The sequence below is a fragment of the Natrix helvetica genome (genome assembly GCF_964273705.1).
Source record: "Natrix helvetica genome assembly, chromosome: 1".
NCBI lineage: Eukaryota > Metazoa > Chordata > Lepidosauria > Squamata > Natricidae > Natrix > Natrix helvetica.
This window is the reverse complement of record NC_138548.1, coordinates 131,211,232-131,235,789: the sequence shown is the minus strand read 5'-3', so window position 1 is coordinate 131,235,789 and position 24,558 is coordinate 131,211,232. Positions and strand designations below refer to the sequence as shown.

The window sequence follows — 24,558 nt, the reverse complement described above, 5'->3', positions numbered from 1 at the left end:
GAATGGAGATTTTACAGTAACCTTCCCCTGCCACGCCCACCAAATCACACCCACCAAGCCATTCCACACCCATAAGCCACGCCCACAGAACCAGTAGTAAAAATAATTTGAATCCCACCACTGACTGGAACTAACAAAGAGAAACTGTAAGTTAGGTTCAGTCATGGGATATTTCACTTTATGATCACATAGCTTACTGATGGAGCTGATGTTTCCAATTGTAGTTGGTAAATGGACATCATATGTATGTTCATCCCAAAATCATAAGAAGCACCCTTTAACGATCTGCCACTTAACCTTATTTGGTGTCAATTTGTTCACATAGCCCACAATCTGCAGCAAAAGAAATAATAAAAGATATCACTTACATTTCCATGGTATTTTCCCCCAAAAATTCCCATGCTAAAACCCAGTACCATCAAAAATGCACATATTGTAGTGTGCATCTTTCCTTAATATAGCAATCTTTTAAAGCAGTGTTATCTAATTTTTCTAATGGAGACTTAGCCCTAAAATAAACCTTTCAATACCCAGTTTTGAGCTGCCAACTGCATGGTAGGTTCCAAAAATTCAGTACCCTGCAGAGTTTGTCATAAAGCTGCATTCTACATCATTGTTCAGAAAGTCTTTAATAGGGTAAGCTTGATTTAAAATGAAAATGGAATAAATACTTCCCACTCGAGTAAACACTTTTCATTTGTTCGAAGATACTTTCACGTGAAAGTAATTTTTCTTTCTGTTCAATTAATGCAGATATAGAGTGTACTCTATGCAGTATACAGTGACTGAAAGAGTGATAGGGAATAAGAATAATATGGTGTATATACATTATCCATTTATTTTGCTCTCAGATGAGATACTAAATAGGTGCATGTTGAAGAATTTGAGTCAGGTGGGTTAGCATCTAGAACTATAAGCAGAAATCTGAAATTTATTTATTCAGTCAATGACCAGCAATGTAAGATAATAAAAATACAGATAAAAGACAGCAATTACAATCAGAATCAACAAGGAGAAGGGGGTCTAGTTATATATTGACAACTGTAAAGAAAATCAAATATTGTATACTCTAAATAACCCTATTACAATAATACACTATTTATTTATCTAACAACAATAAGCTAATATGTTCTATTGTTATTTATCTAACAATAATAAGCTAATAAACTGCTCATTAAAATATATGTCCTCTAAACATTATTAGCAAATAATTAAGTACAATATTGATAAAAATAAGGATATTTAGTCCTTTAACCAATTTTTTTCCTTATTATCATTGGTTGCCCTCTCCCCTCCTTGGAAGAGCTTTATAGCTCCTGCTGCATTAAGAAAGTTCAAAATATTCTTAAGGATCCATCTCATCCTGGGCACTCTGTTTTTGAACTATTGCCATCTGGCAAATAGTACAGGCCAAAAAAAACAAGGATAAATAGGCTGAAAAACAGCTTTTACCCCAGAGCAGTAACTATTGAATTCTACTGGGTAGTACAATATTAATGCAGTATCAGGGGTTTCAATTCAATTGTGTAGAAGGCAAAGGATGTGTGTGTGTTTTATAGGTTTCTTATGTATGATGTACACTGAAGATGGCATTTAATTGTGTTGTACATGGTGCAATGACAATAAAGTAAACTCAAACCTATCATTGCAGCAGCACAATTTTTTGCTATTGCACAAGTTATTTGCTATTGCTAGATTCGAGTACTGAAGAAGATGGTTCACATAGAAATTATCTGATCTCACTAGAAATATTTCTAATAGAGGGGAAATGTGCGTTAATATGATATTCCTGTAGAACTTGCAGCACAATAAGACATGTGAAATGTTTTCAACTTCCCCATTGTCACATGTACAGGTTTGCTCAGTTATTGGGATTTTATCATTCCTGCCCTGCAGGAGTGCTGAGGGGATAAGCAAAAATCTAGTTATGAGGTAATGGTTCTTCCAATGCTTCAATGTCACTTCCTTTTGCACAATATGGCCATTATTCTCCTTTATTCTTCTGAAATTGGCTTTGGTTTGTATCAGCTCTAATGGTAACGGCTGCTAAAGAGAGCTTCCTATTTAATCACCATTTGAGTTCAGCTCTGGCTTTATATCTGGCTAAAGAGGAACATTTATTAATTTACAAGTTTGTTATTCAGTAAGCAGAACATGTGCATGTGAAAATCTATGCTCAATCATAGCAAAGTCCATTCTGCTTAGTGAGGCTTCCTGCCACATTTAGGATAAATTGGGATGGGAGTATATTACTGTAGAAAGGAAGTGATGAGAAAGGAAACTCGTGGTTAAGCACAGTTAAGTCTTATGCTGGCATTGGCTCTTAGTGCTAAGGATTGAAAAATCATTATGGATGAACTGTATTTATTATTATCAACAGCATGGACAAGTTGCTTAGGATATTTAGGGGGGTGCTTCTAATGCTGACAACGGTGAAAGATTAAGTGTGAACCTGTGAAAAATGGGCAAATCGAGACCTCCCAAAATGCGCACCATACATTTTGAGCTTTTCTAATCTGAATACTTAGCATTTTGAATCCCTGAGTATGCAAGATGAATGTCAAGAGGCCACCTCTTAGTAAAAACCCCTGCGTAGTAGACATTTTAGAAGGCATGGAATATAAAGCTGAATTGATAGAGATTATTTTCCTATTTATGGCACTGCAGGTTAGTGTGAAGGGCCAGGAGAGGTACAGAAGATTCAAACTCAGCAGCCAAGAGACCGTAATTGGATTAGAGAAAGAGAGAGGAAAAAAGCAATTCAAGCAGTATGCAGGTAATCTGCACATTGCATTTTGGTAGCCCCATATGTCCACGTAGGCTGTTTGGGATAAAACCCATTTAATAGCTGTAGGCAGCAGAGGACAGTTGGAAAATGTCTCCCATCTTATTAACAATAGGCAGCAGAGGGCAATTGGAATAAGCCTCCCTCCCTGCTTTTTATATATGCATCCCAAGCAATATATTGGATATGACAGGCCATTTGTCTTCATGATACTATCGTTTCTCAAGAGGCCTGCTTTGGCCTGTTGTCTGCGCACCTTGTTGAAAGCCCTATAAAGAACACATCTCCAGAGTCTTGTGCTTTGTGAAACTCACAGTGCATTACTTTCAAGGAATGCTGAAAGGGGAGGAAAGCATGCCGTTTTTTAGTCATCCTGACCATAGTCTTAACAGAGGTAATTGAAACAAGCAATCTTGGTTATGCATCAGCTGAAACTCTGAACTCCCCGTCTCATTTGGCAGGGCAGACCTGTTTGGAAAAATAATTCGGGTGGCATGTACATTTAATGATTTATTCTTCTTCCTCAGATTTGAATCATTAAAGGAAATATTCCCTTAAATAATTGTTGCTCTGATGTGATCATACAGATTATTATGAACAAAACGGGTGGAGAATAATCCAGCATCAACCAATTTGGTGTAGTGGTTAAGGTATTCAGCTGGAAATTGGAAGAGTCTGAGTTCTACTTCTGTTTTACGCACAAATCCACCAAGGTGAAATGGAGCCAGTTATTCTGTCTCAGCCCTTGGAAGCAGGCAGTGGTAAACCACTTTTGCCAAGAAAACGGCAGGGACTATTCGAGGAAATATCCAAGAATTAGACACAATTGAGAACATAAGAAAATAATAATAATCTTGTACAAAAAAAGATCAAGGGTTTTAAAAAAAGGAGGGAGAGATATATGGAGAGTGGTTCATAGATTAAACAATAGAACATTATAAAAGATTTGGTCAAAGACCTTTCCAGGTCCACATTTACTTTCTAAACCCATCAGCATTTATACTTGCTTTAAGTCAGCAACCCCCAACCTTTTGGGCACCAGAGACCAGTTTCATGGTGGGCAGATTTTCCATAGACCAGAGGCAATGTGGTTTCGTGCACTGCCTGGATCCTGCATGTATGCAGATGAGGCTTCGCTACCCCTTCCACTAGAGAAAGCACTGAGAAGCTGTCTTGCAGCAATTCTCCTGATCCAACAATTAGTTGATTCAGCTTCCAAAGGTTCAGTAGGTTGGAGACAATTTCCATTCTTCCCCATTCCTATGTTTCTAGGTTTGCTTAGGTGGTTGTTAACTTTTCATTAAAGGGAGTTGTTTACCACAGTTGGTGGTAGGAGAGTTCTGCTTGCCTATCTTGATTTGGAATGAAACACAACCCTTCCCTCCAGTATAGTTAGTTTCACTCTAAGCATCAAGTTGAGTAAGAATGACATTTGGGTGCAACAACAGCTTCAGTTACCCAAAGTGTCAGCCTCCATTAAGATTTTAATCTTGCCAGGGCTGCTACTCCTTTCTCAGTGTGATAATAGTAGCATTAAAGATGCTTAAAGTTGGTGCTATTTTCTCAGTGATTTCCAAAGGACAGTACTGCTCCATCAGGCTTATTCAAGTTACAACATTTTATTAGTTGATCAAAATATAAAAATACAGAAATACAAAGAAAAATAAGAATAATGGGGAAAAGGGGAAGGAAAAAGAAAAGAGGGACATGTGTAAGATAAAAGGGAAAAGAAAAAGAAAAGCATTGACTTCCTACTCTTTTTAGAATAAGATAAAAACATATAACCTCAACTTTTTGCTTTTACACAATAATATATACTAGTCATTCCTATAACAACAAAACTATCTAATTAGCAAAATCCAAAATCAAAGTTTCACTTTTTTCCCTCTCAAGCACAAAGTCTAGAAGTGGTTTCCAAATAGAAGCAAAATTAATTGAAGTATTTTCTTTAATCAAAGCAGTCAATTTAGCCATCTCTGCTAACTCTATCAACTTTTGCAGCCATTTTTCCATTGTTGGAATCAAAGTATCCTTCTGTTTTTGTGCATTGAGTATTCGTCTTGATGTCGGCATATATAGCATCAAAGTTCCATTTTCTAAAGTTCTCTGTCCATTAAGCCCAGCAACAGCAACAGGCTTACTGAATACAGTTTTTTTTTGTTATTGTCCAAATTTTATTGATTTTAGAAGTTTTACAGGGAAAAAGGGTTAAAAGGTTATAGAACATTTTGACAGCTACATCATGTGGGGGGGAGAAGCCCCCCCAGGTCTCACAACTTTTACAAAAAAATAGAAAATTATCAACATTTACATAGGTATTAGCAGTTTTGAGTTTAACACAAAATCATCAGTATGTTTCAATCATTTTGTTTTATATCACTTCCATAAAGGTACATTGTAACAACATTTGCAATAGTGTTTCAAATCACTTTTGTGATCTGAGTCTTCTAGTTGTCGCATCATCCCCCCCCCAGTCCACTGGCAGAGCCTCAGCCCCTCCCTCCTTTGTTTCTTGTGTAACATCCCCCATTTCACCTAAGAGAGAACTGTGTTTTTTAGTGAAAGCCTCTGCTTCCACAACTGTGTTGATTCTAATTCTACTGCCATCCCAGAAAATCAACATGCCTTCTGGTAACAGCCACCTAAATCAGACCCCATTATTGTATATATTTTTTTGCTAAGAAGGAATATTTCCTTCTCTTATCTCTTACTTTCTTTGGGATCTGTTTAAGAATTGTTATTTCTTTATCCTTATATTTTAATAGTCCTCTCCTTTGAGCTCCTAGAACCTCATCTCTTGTGGTTTTTCTAAGAAATTTAACATGAACTTCCCTTGGAACATTGTGTGTTCTTACATAGGCTGAATTAATCCTATAGATCAGGTCAATATCCCACCAAAACCTTGTTTATCTCTATTAATATATTCTGCTAATATTGTGGTCATAATCTCCTTAAGATCTTCATTCTCAACTTCTGGCAAGTTTTGGAACCTAAGGAAAAAATCCTTTCAAATTCCATTTTTATCACATGATTCTCAAATTCTACATTCCCCCTTTGGATTGTCTTTAGCTCGTCTCTCATCCCAACTGCACCCTCTTCCAGTACACCTATCCTCTGTTCATTCTGTATGGTTTGTTGTTTCGTCTCTCTGAGCTGTTCATTTAAGTCCTGCAGTTGTTTTTTTCATTTTGTCCTGTCCCTTTAAGATGGATTGAAGCATCTGATGAATGGACAAATCCTTTGCACTCTCTTCAGGGGCTTTAAGTTGTAAAAAAGATCCCAGTTGTGACTGGTGAGCAATAGGGCTGGACGTAGAAGATGTCAGAGCCGATGAGGCCTTACCAGGCGGTAACTTCTTTGGACCCATCATGAAGCTCAGAGATAGTTATTGTTCTATACAAAGAAATGGTGTCTGTGGGAAAGCACAGCTGGTAGGGATCACCAGGCAAGCAAGTCCAAAGGAGAAAAATCATCTATTACAAAACTAGAGCAGATAGGTGGATCAAAATATTCCACATCCAGGGGAAAAACGTATTTGAAGAGGCTCCTGGAGATCTCTGGGGTGGAAATTAGTTCATTGCTATAAAGTTTTCCAAGGGAGGAGTCTCATTCATAAAGATAAGGAAGAAGGAGGAAGTTGGCCATATTGGCTCAGCCAGTACAGGTGGTCAGGAAACAACAAGATCAAAGTTCCCATGCATAGTTTAGAGAAGAATCAGTTCAACCATCCTTTCTCTTGCAGTTGTGGTCAAAAAAGAAAAAAAAATTCCCCATTATTTAAGGGAAGTGAAAGTAGATTTTAAACTTTCTCTCTCTCCCATACAAGGGAGAGATTTTCCAAGTGCTGCTTTTTCAAGGGGGGTGAAAATTCCCCTCCTCCAATCTTAACTACTCCAAAGGTTGAAACAGAGTCCCCCCAAAAAAACTGCAGAACAGTCAATAGAGTAAAGACAGTAAAAGACCTGGGGAGACCCCTCACCTCACCGCACTTCAGCTGTTTCATTCAGATTGATCATTTCCTTCCAGGCTGCGTTCGGCGAAGCGCGCGGTGGCATTCCACGTGCTCCCTATGCTTTCCAGCTCCTGGGCAAAGCTGGAGACCCCCCCGCGGCCACCGCCATTCCAGGGGGTCCCAGCAAGCCGCCCCTATGGCAGGGCGCCCCTCCAAGGCACCCTGTGCTCCCCCTAGACTTCAGGGGAGCCCACCGAAACAGCGAGAAGGTGGACGCACGCGACCGTCCCCTTCGGCTGCCGGAAGTTGTCTCCCTGAATACAGTTTTTTTGATTCAGGAGCACTAAGAAATATTTCCTAGGGTCCCAATGCCACAGCCTGGCGGCATGTTCAGAATAGTACGCAAATCCTTGGAAATGTAGGTTTCCAGAACTTCCACATCCTACAGTTTTGGGGTTTCTAGTCCTGCAACATTATTTTTAATCAATTAGAAACTTAAATATTGATCTTTCCATTCTGCTATAGCCAGTGAGAAACAGAAATGGGAAAATGAAACAGGGACAAACCTGGACTAATTCAAAGCCAATTTGAATTAAACATGGACTTCAGAGTTACCCATTCATATTATAGGAAAACATAACTAGCACAGTTTTGCCTTCCATAATCTCTCTACTTCAATGTGACTTGTGACTGTAGCAAACTCTCATTCAGGAGAGTCCCAAGAAGGGCCTGCTAAGTAAAGAACACTATTCCCAGCCAGCCCTTCCACATATCAGGTCTCAGAGGTATTCCAGAACCATTATTTATACTGAGTGGCATTGATAATAGCTGGCCACTTCCAGAAGGAGATGAATTGATGTTAATGATCCAAAGTTCTTCTTTCTGTGTTCCTATTATCAATAAATCATTGCAAAAGGCTCTCCATGCAAATGTTAATAACACATATGGAATACACCATGTTACTAATTGCCTCACTAATGTGATCTTTCCTTCTTCACTCAACACCTTCCCTAATTATTTTCTCCTCTTTAGCAATCACTCACGCATGTGTGATGATGCAATGAGAAAGTGTGGTCACCCTTTTAATAAGCTACTAAAACAATTGACTGTTGTGTAGTTTGGCTGAGATGGAATACCACATGGTTTTCCTTTTCCCCAGCATGGGATGTGAAAAGACATGAACATCCTAAGTACACTGTGTTGACCCTGAAAAACAGTTCTATGGAAATATATTTTTGCAGAAAGAATTGGCTAGTTATTTTTTTTATTTACATACATACACTTTTTGCATTAGACAAAGAGGAGGCCTATTTCATGGTTTTTGAAATTGAGAAATGTTTATGAGCATATATTTGACAGTTTCATAAGAAGTCAGACTCCAAGGGTAATGGATTTTACCATTCTGATATTAGGAGAACAATCAAATGCAACATATCGATGCTGTCAGGCATATCAAATGCCAAAATTAGCTGATCAAGCTAGAAGAATCTGCCAAGTACGGGCATAATGTATTCTAAAATGAATTTTCTTTAATTCATTGCTCAGGAAAATTGCCAAATAGTGATTGTTTTATTTCCATTCAGTATATGTATGTATGCTTGCTATATGTGTTTATGGTTATCAAAACAGTACGCCTTCTTACAAGACTATTTAAGTCTGTAAGGAAATAGATGCTTCCATAAAGCAAGAATCTGCATTGAAAGAGGATCGAAGCTAGCAGAACAAGGAACATATACTCCATTCACATGTTTTCAAGATGCTTGCATTATTTCATCAATCTGAAAAGGAGCAACACTGAAGAAAAGATGGTGTGCTTCCCATTCACCATGGTGGGTTTGTGCACTGGGAGGTGACATTGAGAAATATTGAGAGGATGTCAAAGATCCATTCTACTTATCTAAACTTACCCATCTCTTTTGTATGCTTTGAAATAATTGAGCAATTCAGCACTTATTTCATGGTCCAGAGGGAGATTTGAGCTGCAATTTATCTAGGATTCAGTGTCCTTGAACTTATTAACTCCTAGTATCAGATAGACATAGATTATATTGTCCTATTAGTTCCAATAGGAGAAAATATCTGTAGCTCAAGGTTGAAATGTGGAGTCCTTGATGCTCTCTGAGTTGTTCACTTGAAGAGATTTCATTACCAGACTAGATAATGTTATCAGTACTAGTGAGCTTGGGGTTTCTCCCTGTTTACATAAAATAGCTTACCCTGCCGCTTTTGAAAGTATCATGTTGGACCTAGAGTGCAACCTCTATGTTAGGGTAGGCCCTCCATTGCTATCACATTATCATTTTTAATTATGACAGAATAGAAAATTATCGAAGGGGTTAATTGCATTAACTAGATTTTAATGTAACATTGTTTCTGTTCAATTAAATAAAGCATACATTTCAGTTCCACTCATTTTTTCCCTGGCCCTATAATCAATTTTTATATAGTATCTTTAGTTGCCAGGAAAGGTTGTCAAAAAACAAGAAAGACTTCTGCAAACAAATAAAACATAGGAGAGATGGGAGATTATATATTGCACATTGCATGACCTTTACATTAGAACCTTGATATAGTTACAGAGAAATAAAATACAAACACTTTATTGAAATTAAACTTTACCAAGTATATCAGCAGCAGTCATGGAGAGGTGGACAAGGGGAGGTGCATTAAAATAAATAAAGCAGCACTCTATCAATTCAACACAATTCCACCCTTTTGTAGTATGTGGTGGCACTGTATGCCTGCAAGAAACGTGTTCAATTTAAGGCTTTCATTATTTTGACAAAAGTGAAAAGCAAAAACACAGTTATCAGAGGATGAGAAGACAAGTTATTGCCCTCTTTTCACCCAAGTTGCACCCATAAAAACACTTTAGTAACATGTAAAATGTACCCGTTTGCATTTCTAGGAAAGGGTTTAAAAAGTGCAGATGTAGCCAATCTCAACCACACCACTTTGTTAGCAAGCCAGAGGATAAGGATTAGAGTATCAGAGTTCCTCTGTTAGAGATAAGATAAACTTTAAAATTTGATTAAATAAATAAATGCTTACAGTTGGAATACAAATACAAAAAAAATTGTGCATTAAACAACATAAGCACAAATATACTGTATCTACATAGACATACACACACACACACTGTATGTGTGTGTGTGTACTGTGTATGTGTGTGTATAAATCCAATATTTAGGAGAAGAAATAAATACTAGGAAACAATGCACATGGCTAGAAATATGTGCATGCCAATATACAACTATGCATATCTAAGGTCAATGTGCACAAATACAACTGAGTTTTTGAGGGGGCGAAGCTGTTGGTGCTAGGACTTTGTTCTTGTTTGTTTTGATATGACCTGCCTCCTCCTTTGATTGTGAAGAGGATTGAGCAAATTTAGAGGTAATAGGATGAGAAACTGAGTGAAAGAGAAATTAGCAGATTTGCTCATTCATATTCAGTTATTCTATGAACAGCTGTTAGTTTGCTTTGGTACAAAACTCAAACAAAGATGAAACATTACACAATAGAGATTTAGAATTCACACCTTTGCAAACATTTTCTTCCTTTTGCATGAAGCTGTGGGCAAAATATTTACCTTGCCTTTGATTAAATATGCAACAGCCGGATGAAACAGCTTTGCAGGTTACATTCATCTGCTAGTTGACCAATCCTAGGTGGAAAATCTTAAAGTACATTTATTAATTTCATATTTAATTATAAAAGCTGCAAAATAAACTGGTAATTATTCTTAAAAGCCATTTGACTAATAACTTGGCAGCAATACATATTTCATGTATTCTAATATGCTGAAAGATATGGTGCCAAAGGCAGGTTGACAAACCAACTGATAACTGGATGAAAAACTCCCAAAGCCATAATTTGAAGATTGCTTTGATTATATTATGTGATATAAATGATCTAAAAAATAAAATAAATTATACACATTTTCTTATTAGAGGCATAATGTCTTCTAGAACTCTAGTTAGTTAGAACATCTCAATTCATGAATACACAAAACAAAGTCATTTGGTGCAGTATTTGTTACTTGTTCTGTAACAAATAGTTAATGAAACAATTACTCTTTGCAAAGAACATTATGAAAGAATAGATAATATATAAAAAGATGAAAGAAGATTATTGATTATGATAACTTAACTGTGATTGTAATTTTGTATTACATCAGGTCTCCAGGGGTCAATTTTGTTCCAGGTGGCTTTGCTTATTGTAGCTTAGAATAGTGCGGTACGTAGATTTTAATTCATTTTGATGAAAGAATTTGAGCTTTTCTTTCAATGTAACTATCTAAAAAGATAATTGCAGTTAAATTCCCAAGGATGGAATATGGATTTCTTACAACATTATATATTTATCTGTGAGATGGGCAAGTGGTACACATGAAATTAACATCCTGGATTTCACTATACAGTACTATTGTTTTAATAATGGCATTCAGCATCCAAGTTTGCATAAATCCCAAAGGAGATCATAAGAAGGAAGTTTGTCCCAGGAGGGTTGTGTTTTGTTTTTGTTTGTTTTTGTTATGTTTTGTTTTGTATAGGCAGCTAGGGAAGGTCTAGAGTATAACAGAAAACAACACACCAGCAATGGCATCTCTAAGCAAAGCACAAAAATATTGCCAACAGACAGAGAGGATAAAATCTTGAGCCCCCTGAGAATAAACAGAGAAGCAGAAATTTGTTTCATCGCACAGGAAAGCCTTTGAGAAACTCTGAATCACATTTCAGTAGATTTTTTTCCAAACAACATTTTTTTAAAGGAGTCAGCTGTTTCAGGAGTCAATTTCATTATCAATCAAGTACAATCTTTTACATATTTATTCAAAGGAAAACCCTACTACTTGAAAAAAAAAAGCTTAGTAAGGCAACTGTGTATTGGCAAATCGGTGGAGGCATTATTTAATGGGTAATTGATTGCTTATTTATTTACTTGTTTTTATGTGCCCGAGCTAATATAATTAAAATATATTTTAGGTTAAGAGCACATGTTTTTTTCAGACTATTTAGTTAAAAAAAACATTACTATATTAGAAAACAAAACATTCCTTTCAATTATGTAAGGTGGTTTTCAGTTTTTTAACTTCATTAAAAATTACTTTAAGATATTTGGTCTAGGAGTTCCGGTTCCGGCGGCGGCGGCGACGGGCAGCTCTTTGCCCGCTCCGGCTCCCCGGTGGGCTTCCCCACTCCTTGGGGGGCACAGGACACCCCGCAGAGGGGTCCTGCCGGAGGGGCGGCATCGCGGAGGTCTCCTGCAGCGGCGGCAGCCGGCGGGGGCTCTCTCGCGCGCCCAAGGCACCGGGGAGCAAGCTCGGAGGGCGCATCGCGTTTCCACGCCTCGCGCCTCGCTACAAGCCGACTGGAGAATGCTACAATTGAAGGAAGCAGCTGCGGTGCGGTGAGGTTGCCTCTCTCTTCATCCCTTACTTTGCATGAAGATTTGATTCAGCTTTTAAAACTTTAAAACAACTTTCGGAGCATTTTGGAGGTGCGGCTGGAGGGAGGGGGGTTTCCCCCCCCCCCTTGGACAAGCGGCAAGAAACAATTTTGCTCTCAGCCCCCGGGGAAGGAGGAGGGGGGAGAGCCAACGAATGAAGCCTCACTTAGGCTGAGATGATTTTCTTTTCAATTTAATTTTACATATTACAATGATTTGAGGACTTTTGGAACTTTCTAAAACTTTGTTACGCCTCTGTGCCCAAAACTGGCAGGGCAAGATGGCACACTTCCGTTGTCTTTATGAACTCTGAAACCTGACTCCACCTTTAAAATTCAGGCTTCCGGTCTTTGTCTCCGTGTCTCCCAGAGGAACCTCTTGTGGATTGGTATTTTTTTAACCTTCTAGGGGAAATTTTCTATCTATTGCCAGACTTATTGGAGAGATTCTCTTCTGCCTGGTTATTCTGCTCCCGGATTCACCTGGCTACCCTTCTTTTCTAATTGCTTACTTCATATTTGGACTGAACTTTTAACGTTATAAAGGATGGCATCTAAAAGACCCCCTCCTGGAAAACCTGGCTTTGCCACTTCTGCTCCAACATCCGCAACATCCAGTCCAGCCACACAGTCAAAGATAACAGAACTGATGCACCATAAGACTACAGAGATGGACTTTCAACAAATGCTTCAACAAATTCTACAGGGCCAGGAGGAAATCAAGAAACAGTTAAGGGAAATGAAAGATGAAATTAAAGAAAATCAAGCCCAAATATATAAGAACTCACAAAGACTGAATCTTGTGGAAGGGGGGGTGGAGGAGGTGAGGGGGGGGGTGGAAGCCGTGCAGAAAGGGAACAAAGATCTTGACATCCAACAGATGAAATTAGAATTTGAGAGAATGTCCTATTATCTTAGATTTCAAAATGTTATAGAAGAAGATGGGGAAAATATAAGGGACATCATGACAAACATTCTGGCTGACTATACACACAAAGAAAAACAACAGATGGGGTGGGATATAGATCTGGTTTATAGAGTGAACTCAGCTTATGCTAGAACACACAATTTACCCAGGGAGGTTCACATTAAATTCCTTAGAAAAACCACAAGAGATGAAATCCTGGGTGTACAAAGGGGGCAAGCATTGACATATCATGATATGGAGATAACCATTCTGAAGCAGATCCCTAAGAAGATTAGAGAAAAAAGAAAAAATTATTCGCAATTAGCGAATAGATTATACCAGAAAGGGGTGTGGTTTAGATGGTTGATGCCTGAAGGTATGCTGATATTCTGGGAGGAGACAAGAATCAGAATTAATTTACCCATAGAGGCACAGGCCTTTATGGAAAAAAATAAAACACTCCTAGAGAAACCACCAGACACTACAACGGACACGCAGGACACGGGAGGGGCCAGAGCTCTGCCAGTGGAGGGAGATGGGGCAATAGCAAGAAGACTCAGATCACAGAAATAAATATGAAAATCATATTATTATAAATTGACCGAAAGTGAAAATGGAATTATATTTGGATTTTATATTGTAATGTTTAATTTGATTGAATTTAATAATAGAACTAATATGCTGATTATAATCAATTATATACTAATGCATTATATATAAATGTACGCTATGGGTATGGAGGGAGGGGGGCCTCACACACTTTGCAACTGCCAAAATTTGTATACCTGTCCATTTACCCTTTTCCCTATAAATTTTGAAAAACCAATAAAATTTTATTACAAAAAAAAAAAAAAAAAAAAAAGATATTTGGTCTCAAAATATTATTTGTAGCTCTCTTAGTTGCAGGTATATGGAAGTTTTGATCAGTGTTATGTACAATTTTGCTTAACAGCTGTATAATTAGGGTTTGTATAATTATACTTTAATAAACTGTAATTTTATATCGCAATCTTGGAGTTTATAAATGATCCACCTAAATGATATTTCAGAGTTTTTATGGAATTCTATATCTTGTTTTTATTCTGATTGTTATGGTTTATGGTTAACAAATGAATTGATGCTTTAATGCATGAATATATTTTTCAATGTGTTCAGATAATTAAAACAGACATTTTTTTTTAAAAAAAGATAATGATTCAAACATTATACTTTTCCTACATTCAGTTTTGAATTGATATGAATATAAAGATCAAACATATCAGAATGAGCTTTCTGTGATTTTTAAAGTACAAACATGATGACTGAACTTTAAAGATGAGGCACGATACAGTCTCTGTTTACAGTGCGTAACTTTATCAAAGCTGTGATAAAGCTATGACTTTTTTACACTTTGATCACAGGATACCTGTAGCTTTTTTGATGTGATTGGAATCCAGATTCTTCTAACTACAGTCATTATATATATATATATATATATATATATATATATATATATATATATATATATATATATATATATATATATATATATATATATATATATATATATATATATATATATATATATATATATATATATATATATATATTTAAGAAAGAGAACATGCAATTTCCTACTTGCAAAACAGGATAGATAGATAGATAGATAGATAAATAGATAGATAGATAGATAGATAGATGATAGATGATAGATAGATAGATAGATAGATAGATAGATAGATAGATGATTGATAGATAGATAGATAGATGATAGATAGATAGATAGATAGATAGATAGATAGATAGATAGATGATAGATAGATAGATAGATAGATAGATAGATAGATAGATAGATAGATAGTTAGATGATATATTATCCTCAAGATGTCTGTGTTTATGTATAAGTCAAATTGCTTTAGTGCATGTAAACAGCTAGGACAACCTTCAGGGTATAATATTCAGTTCTATAATACATTCTGATAATAGAATCAGCTTTCCTTTCTTTTGAAAGAACACGGCATGATTCACTAAATAAAATGAAAAATGATTGTTTGAAAAAAAAATATGTCACACAAATGCTTTGCCAATTGGAGAGTGCACAGCATTGTTAATTGTCCAGAAATCAACTTTTCTTTTTTCTTTTGGTGGCTTAAGTTATAGGAACTTTTAAATGACATCTGCAGTTGATGATACAACTTGCTTGAATTATCAACATAACATTTTCCTTGATGTTCAGTCTCTTTTGCTTCATTTGCTTGTATCCTCATGTCTTTATTTATGATGTACCATAAGGCAGACACTTGGAAAGGTCCAAGATTGAAAAAATTGAGAAGCTGAGATACAGCAATTCTTATCTCTTCTCCACTTTTTCCTCTTACAGAAATAGGATAAATGCTTTATGATTCTTTCTGTTCAAATAAAATAAAGAGAAGTTTTGCCAGTTGATTTCAAGACTCACAGATCTATGATTTAGTGGATCTGATGTGTAAAGTACTTCACTTCTTCAGCTGAAATTGATAATCTTTTTTTCTCCGTTCCACTGAGGTTTCTTCTGCTTAGATTTACTTCCTGCTTCTTCACAGCAAGTTAGTGATACAAGATTTTGTATTATCAAACATCTTTCTTTCTTCTTTTTAAGGAAGCTTGCAAGTCCGATACAGACTGAGTAAAGACAAATCTCTTATTTTCACAATTGATTCTGGAAACTTTGCTAACAGAGAACTACACAGCGTGAAGATAAATAGAGATGGAAGAGAGCTGACTATTCAGGTATCTAATATACTATTTGTTGTGGCCCACAACTTCCTGAACTCTTTGCAGTCCTTAGTAATCAAATGAAAAGATAAATTTGATATCTGTCCTGAAAAGCACATGCCCATATTTGCTAGAGTTGCTGTTGGATCTTGTAAGTGGCTACAACAATGGCATGGTCAGATGCCATTGTGCCTTGCGAAGCCAAGTGAGAATTTTGTCTTCTGGCTGCAGCAACTACATTAAGACTGGAAATAATGAGTTCAAGAACAGACAGAAGGATGATCCAGAGTTTTAATTGTTCATGCCATATTATCTGGATCACTGCATATGCTTCTACTCCATACAAAAGAACTAGTAAGTCATAACAGCATGTAATCAGCTGAGAAATCCTAAATTTAATTATTTTTCAAAGAACTGGTCTCCTTTGTTCAACCCTGTTCATCCCTATCACCATGCTTTGATGCCATGCCATTCAAAATCCAACACTCCTGGATTTTTTTTCTCTAGAAGAGAACATACAGATCAAGGTTGAACTGTGTAGTTCTTTGTGCTTTCTGAAGTTGTTTGTTTGTTTGTTTGTTTGAGACATTTGAAACATATGCAAGCAGACAACCAAGCTCAGATAGAATCAAGAACTCCAATTCTTTCTCTGTTAGCATAATATTCAATTTAGGGATTTATTATTTACTGATGTATCTTAATTTTGTTTTATTCCAATTTATAATTAGCCAATAAAATTAAGTCAATTGGTATATTTGCTAAGTAGACTTGTAAGCCTTGGTCACTTTCTGCTAATAAAACAGTACCCTCCACATGCCTAAAATGCAGATATTGGAGAATAGAAACACATATGGAAATAAACAAATTTTGTATCTCCCTCCCTTATAAAAACTGATGGGATCCAAGTGAAGTTTGTAGTAAAGTTGTTCTTTAAATTCTTCATACCAAGGAGTAGAGAAGGCTAGAAACACATACTTTGATGCATTACTAAGGTAGAAGAAAGCCAGAGAATAGAACTTATATTTGGAGTGTAAAAGATCAGCAACAAAAGAAGCATGTTGGTACATGCCATGGATACAGATATGGGAGAAATCTAAAGGAAGAATGACAGAAAAATGTCAAAAAGAATAAAAAAGTGGCTCCTGATATCACACCAGTTGATGTTTGATCTAGAATGCAATAAAGAAATATAATGAGCTTCATGATATGTTTAAGTCAAAGCTAAATTTATAGGCTGAGTAAGAATTACAATGTCAAAAGGATCTTCTTCTTTAGGGAATTATTCATGAAGATGTATTTTGGATTTGGCTCACCCTGCATTTCAGAGAATACAGTTCAGTAGGTTTGCGTTAATGACTTCAAAACGAATTTTCCAAAATAACGTAATTCTGTCTGTTGTGCTAATTATAATATAAGACATCTTTGGTCAGAAGGCTGATTATGAATTATTCTAATAATTCTGTGCTTTGACACATAAAAAAAATGAAAGATCAATGAATTCTAAACACCTGTTGATTTGCAGTCCTCCAATTCTCAAATGCTGTTCTGCTATTGTGTATGACTTGGCATAGGAATATACATAATTATAAGAAACTAAAAACAGAGGCAGTGTCAAGCTGATTAAGAATCCACGCTAAATTGAGTCCTAGGAAAACAAATTGGGCAGCTTCCCAACATAGTCTGACCTGCACAGATATTGGAATGATACAGTTGACAGCTACAAGCTTGGGGAATTATTGAGCAGCTCTCAAAATCTCAGTGTTGTACAAACATGGGGAAGATTTCCCTGACAGGAGCCTCATGTTGGAGTGAAATATAAACGTGGGAAAAAAATTGCATACCAACAAAAGAATACACCCTTCACTTGCTTAGAAAGTATTGCTAATACCATGCATTTCTGCTTCCTTTCCAGATTGATCAGGTTCTCAAAGTCAAACACAACTTTTCCTCTGAGGGTGAATTCAGAGCCATTAAATCACTGACCTTAGGGAAAGTGACTGGTAGGCATATGTGACATTTTTCTGATTTGTAGATAATTATTTTATGGTCGACTGTGCAATGCATTGTTTGGATACATGTTGGTGCACTTTTATTTTCAATATGTTGCTTAGATCTCTGCTATGTCTAAACAGTGTTAATATGAAACTTTTTGCAAGAGATGATGCATTCTTTTTTTACTTGGCAGGCATAAATGTTGATGCTGACCATAAAATCTTTGTGTGTGTGTGTGTGTGCAAGTAGAGTATAGAAGAAAAATGTTGAGTTATGAAGGCTATAGAGCTCCTGAATGGCTCAATAGCTGATTGTCACGGGTTTCTAAAACAGAATCAGACTGTAAAGCAGATAATACTTTAGGGATTCTTTTTAGTATTCCATATTTAGTGGGTGGCAAAATAGAAGTAATATAACAACAGCAAAGAGAATGAAGTACTTTGGAACTGGTACAATACAATCCCATGCTTGTTCACTTAAAATTAGATTCATGGTTCATGGTTCATGGTTGCAATTTAAGATTACAGCATTCTCACATGTGGTAAGCCACATTGCCAAGAGTGAAGGGGAGGTGTTGCTGCAATTGGTCGGAGACCATTGCAATCAGCATCAGCCTGGAGATGACTGTTATGTGTGTCTGTTAAATTGGGCCACAGTGACAGTCTGGACTATTCATAAGCACCTGAATGCCATCTCAGGGCTGGTATTGGAGTCCAAAAGGTTTTGATCTTGGGATGCATGAATTCTCACACTCTGGGGGTGGATTCCACAATGACTTGTGAGATCATGACAACCATGTTACAGGTAATGGTAGCTGTAATACACATAGATGGGTACATGTTTGATTTGTTGTTTACACAGAGAAGATGAGATGTGAGCTGAATCTGGAGAGCATTATTATCTGTCCTTTCTCTTACATATTGTCAATGAGCTATTAGGATGATAACCAACTTATGCCTGGTTGACCTCTAGAATACCAGAACTAGAATAGAATAATAGAATTGGAAAGGACCTTGGAGGTCTTCTAGTCCAACCCCCTGTCTCGGCAGGAAACCCCACCACTTCAGACAACATCTTCTTAAACACTTCCAGTGTTGGAACTAAGAACCTTAAGACTGAGATAATTTATAAATCTTCTTTCTCACCTTCCATCCCTCAGAATTCACATTAGCTTCATCCAGTATTTTTCTTTGCATGCATAGGTAAAGAAGAATGCTGGCTGAGCTGATGAGAATCATGAAGGGAGGACTGCATAAAAAGTCCTGCCATTTGGAAAAGTGAGGAAAAAGCAATCCCTGAATGCCCTGTGGCTCTTACCACTTCCTCAAAATCCTCATAATTTTTTACCTCTCCTTGACACTTATTCCAGGAAAATGTGTCTATGATTACAGTATATATGATAAAGGGAGGTGACAAGATTTTTTAAAAATTGTCAGCAGCCTTCAATTCTTTAAGATACACGTGGAATAGAAATGTTTTAAATAAACAGAAGTGCTTTCCATTTCAGTTATGCTATGCATCTAAGGAATTGAAATGTTATTTTTAGCTTAAAAGACCAGCTTTTGAGAATAAAGGTTTCCCACTCTGTGTCCTTGAATGTTCAGAACTGATACATTTACCTAGCCTGCAGTAAAATTCATGGCAAAAAGACTAGACTGGAATTGCTTCTGAAACAGAATGAGATAGATGATTACTGTGCATCCAAGAAGAGTTATAGGGAAGTAACTATTCTGCTCCACTAAAGCACACAAAGCCATTGAGTTTGATTTGCATGTCTCTCCATACCCTTAAAAAAACCAGCATCTGCATGTGTGAAATGATAACATGCCCAAAAACTTTGTCCCTTCTCTTTTTTTAATCAAGCAACTCTGTGCAGAATTTACTGCCATTTCTTTTAGTTAAAGCACTTGATAGTCTATCTGGAGGCTCTTTTTACTGATTGCTAACAGGTGGGCATTGTCCAGTGCTTCAAAACATAAGGACACCAATGGATATCGCACTCCAGATGTGAATCTCCTTATCTTTATCAAAGCGAGACTATCAAACGGGCCCCGCCTTTTCCTGAAATTAATTACCTTGCTTTCAGGCAATCTGTTTTCCCTCGATGTGCATATCTCATCGGGGAATTTTTCAGGACAGCAAAGGAGCTGAAATTAAATGGCTGTGTTTTCCATTAAATTAAAGGGGATGCTTTTTATGTGCATAGTCGGTCATGCATGCCCATATCTTATATTCAAGGGGAAGATTAACTGAATGAATCGAAGAGTCTGTACATAAACTGGTTCTGAAATTAACTATATATAAATCTCAGAAGCCAGGTGGAATGGAACATGAAAACGGTGTCAGCAATGTTAGTTAACAAAGCAAGAAATGAGGGCTAATATATGAAATTAGTTGTTTTTTCCAATAGCCCTTTAAATATAAGCCAAACTCTCTAAAATTATAGTTCTGATTTAAAAAAAAACAGGTTTTAAAATTACAATCCTAGAACAATGTGATCTGTGACCACCCTTGATTTCGATATCTAGATTTTTATTACATGGTTAAAGAAATATAAATGCAATTCCAAATATGAATTTTATGTTTTATCATTCCTGTTGCTTCCCCCCCCCCTTTTATTGCTTCTTATATTGCATTGGAAGATAAAAGTTTGCATTCTTGCATTATTTCAGATTTTATCTAGCTATTTGATGGAGGAATTATACAATTCTTCTAATATAATGGGACAATTTATATTCTAAATCCTTCCAAACTTGAGTACTTATCTTGCCAATATTCTAAGTCAGCCTTCCCCAAATGAGTGCTTTTCAAATATGTTGATGGGATTGTATTCAAGATAGCAATTTCATCAACTGTGTTGGTGGGGAGTTTGAGCATTATCATTTCAAAATGTGCTAAGCTCTTTATATTAAGAAAAATGGACTAAGGATTGAAATTCCTGATTACTCGCTTCAAACAGGACATTTGCTGATGGCAGAGTATGATTCATTATTGAGGAAATCTGTGGCACCCCACAATAGTTCCCTGTCTCTCACGTTAATGATAAGCTGGATGTGACTGATTGGAGCTGGAATCCAATATATGGAAGGCCATAGCTCTTATGTTATGAAAGGAATTGGAAATATCATCAACCTAGACACCGTATCCATTTCCTTGGGATAGAGCAGTCTACAGTAACCTGCTCTAGATTTCACAAACATCAGCCTGTTTCTTCACAGTTTCAAAGCTGTACAAAGCTCAGCGTGGTAGCAACTGTAGCAAAAGAAAGAAAACTTACATTGTTTACAAAAATTTCAGACTAGGGAACAGGAGGCAGAGAGCGTTAGGTTTTATGTTTCTCTTTAAATCTTTGCAATCAAATCACTATTGTTTGGATTCAGTTTGGAAAATAGGTTGGGTTACAAGACAATAGTAGACCTAAAGTTACTGTTCAAGCTTCCATAACTGAATGAGGACTTTAAAGTTACAGTATGTTGAACCGTGTGTCATCCTTGATGAATGAGATACACTGGTTACTAGCTACTTTCTGGATGCAATTCAAGGGGCATTAGTTATCACCTATAATGCTACAACATGGCATAGAGTTTGGTTATTTACTTAATCAGGGAGTTTGCGAAGAATGTGCCTGCTGCAGGTGCCTTCTGTAGAACAATCCCCATCTCCCAAGATTTATACAGACGGATTCTAGAGTTGTTCCAGAAGTCATTAAAACATTGCTCTGCTCCAAGGTCTGGAGTTAGGATAGATGCTGAGCTTTTGTTAGGTTGTTGTTGGTGGTGGTGGTAGTGGTGGTGGTTTTAATTGTATTTTTGTTGTTTTACTTACTGGACACATAATTTTTTTGACTGGTTTTCTTTGTGTGAATTGGAATTAATTTCTTATTGGATTGGAAGAAGGTCTTCTAATCTAATAATAAATAAATATTATTTTAAAAAGCAGCTAACCTGGGTCTCACCAGTCCTCATTCAACTTATTCTTCATTGGCTCTCACTTCCTAACAATACACAGCTTCACAAAAAGACAATGAAGAACAGATAAATCGACTGAAAGTAAACATATCTATACTGAGTTACAATAAGGTATTCCTCCAGAGTCTCTCTCTTTATCTTTCTCGGTATGTATGTATTATATATACATGTATACATCCTTACACTCATATGCATGCACACAATAAGTATGCATACACAATTGGAAAACCTGACATCATATTTTGAAATTCAAAACTTTTGAATGATTGATTTATGCTGTATAGAAACATTTGCATGTCTCAAAAAAATTATAGTATCACTAGCAATGGAGTAAGATCAGGATGACTAAGAGAGCCATGGTGGTGCACTGGTTAGAATGCAGTATGCAGGCTACTTTTGTTGCCTGCAATTTGGCAGTTCATATCTCACCAGGCTCAAGGTTGACTCAATATGCTGATTCTGTAAACCTCTTAGAGAGGACTGTAAAGCACTGTGAAGCACTATATAAGTCTAAGCACTGTTGCTATCCTCCTTTCTCACTACCATCCCCATTGTTTTATTCTGAAATGGAAAACTTGGAAAACTTTAATAGATCATCCACCTAAGAATTGCCAGTTAATATTAAATAGGCCATCCCTCAGAATAATTAGAGAGGGGTTTGTTCATTTTTTTCAAATTGTTCCAATTCTACCTGGGTCTTAGTATGCAGTAACTGGAAAGGGAAGTCATTTCACAGTGAGAGAAAAACATTTTACTCCCACCTCTAGAGACTGCTATTATTGTCAGAAATAGAGTTTGTAATATTACTTAATTGCTGTGCCTTATGCTATACTTCAGGGAGAGTCTATAGGATCCCTTTGGGAAGGGTTGCTAAAATAGAGGGTTGCAAAGTCTCCACCCTCTTCCTCGTGAGATCTTTCTCTTGGAATTTTATTTTTAGAATGAACTGTTGCTCTTTCAATTGACTGCAGCTGTCTGCTCTCAAAAGCAGTTTTCTTTGGCATTTACAGATCTCCATTAAGTTACATCCATGATGAAAGTCTTTTTTTTCCCACTTGGCGTTATGAACCAAATGGGAGTGGTTGTGTTTTGACATTTTGCATTGTTTCAATGGATGGTTTAAGACGGTGAACAAAAAAATAACAATAAAAATTATTTTAGTAGCATTATCTGACAGACTTCCATATGAAAGAAAAGCTGTGGTGGAATATCTGATTTATATGCAGAATAAGCATATCAAGAGTTTCTTGTAAAATGATAGTGATGTGTACAGCACCTGCTTTAAAGATAACTGCTTGAGTGAGGGGAAATAGCCATTGAACTTGCTCAAAAGAAAAAAAAATTGTTAGCACTTTGCAAAAGAAATTGTCTCTGTTATAGAGATAAATGGGGTCCCCCCCCCTGTGAATCCACTTGCCATCTTCATTGTAGTCTCTCCCAATGTACATAGTTAAAATATTGTCTCAAAAATACCCTAAAAGCACAACCTTATCCTTGCTTTCTTGCTTGAAAACCTCATTTATTTCAGTACATTTTACTTCTGAGTTTACACATATGCTCCACTTTGTTACTGCAATAGTTAGAAACCTGGAGATTGAGAGTTCTAGTCCCACTTTAGGCATGAAAAGTGGCTGGGTGGCCTTGGACCAATCACACACTCTTAGCCCAACCCAATTCAAAGGGTTGTTGTTGTGGGGAAAATAGAAGAGGAAGGAGTATTGTGTATGTATACCATATTCAGCTATTTATATGAAACAATAACGATGGGATACAAAATTGTAAAGAATAATATGAGGGTTATTTGGCTTCCCAGAGTCACAGTGAATTCATAAAGCATGACTTTGATTACATCATCCGAAGTAGAACTGTTTGATAGGCCAAGAAAAAATATTAATGGTCAGGAAGGAAACTGTTGCAGCACAATACCAATACAACACAACTATGAAATTTTTGTGCATATTTTGAGAGCACATAGGTGTTCCAACAGTGGCATTGTGCAGTATCTCTCATAATATATGTCAGATTTTGTGTTTGTGCATTGATTGGTTGTATTAACTAGAACACCTATTTATGACAACACAACTTTAGATGTCTGAGGTCATGGTTAATGGTCTTCATATTTGTAGGTTTCAAGATCATACTATAAATATTTAACCACATACACTTTGATAAAATAACTCCTATAAAGGTGGCCTTGATCTGTCAGTCACACAAGTTAATATGCTATCCACTCTCCCATGCACTGTTTAGTGAATATATCTCACCCTTCATATTGCATTATCTTTCATTTCTTCTCTCTTTGCTAGGATATCAGCAAAAACCGCTTCTACTTCTATTTTAAAAGATTTGATTAGATAATATGTCCAATGTTTCCTTGTTCTCCTATAATTTTAAAATTAGAATGTGCTTTTTACATAAGAAACGTACAACTTTTATAATGACTCTGACAAAGAGTATCAGAATTAGAAAAAAATGGTATAGATGGAAGCCTAAATCTTTATATGAAAAAAAGAGCAGAACTCAAACTGATTGATCATGAAATACAACACAGATGGTGCTTCTTTCTGATGTAGAGACCTTCAATAATCCTTTGTGGACACATGTTGAAGAACAGGGGTGTCAAACTCATGTCATCATGGTGGCGACATGTGACGTATTGGGACTTTTTCCCCCTTTGCTAAACCGGGCATGGGCATGGCCAGTGTGTGACTCATCTGGTCCATGGGCCACAGGTTTGACAGCCCTGTTGTAGAAGAAGGGATCCACAACAG

General features: G+C 36.6%; 1 protein-coding gene across 1 annotated transcript in view; it reads left to right on the top strand.

Annotated features, from left to right (window-relative positions):
• CNTNAP5 (contactin associated protein family member 5) overlaps positions 1-24,558 on the top strand; it is a 407,927-nt gene that overhangs the window by 366,131 nt on the left and 17,238 nt on the right. Inside the window, exons 20-21 of the mRNA XM_081943815.1 lie at positions 15,716-15,842; positions 17,740-17,827. Of these exons, the coding sequence (XP_081799941.1) occupies positions 15,716-15,842; positions 17,740-17,827 (215 nt within the window). The remainder of the gene's footprint in view (positions 1-15,715; positions 15,843-17,739; positions 17,828-24,558) is intronic.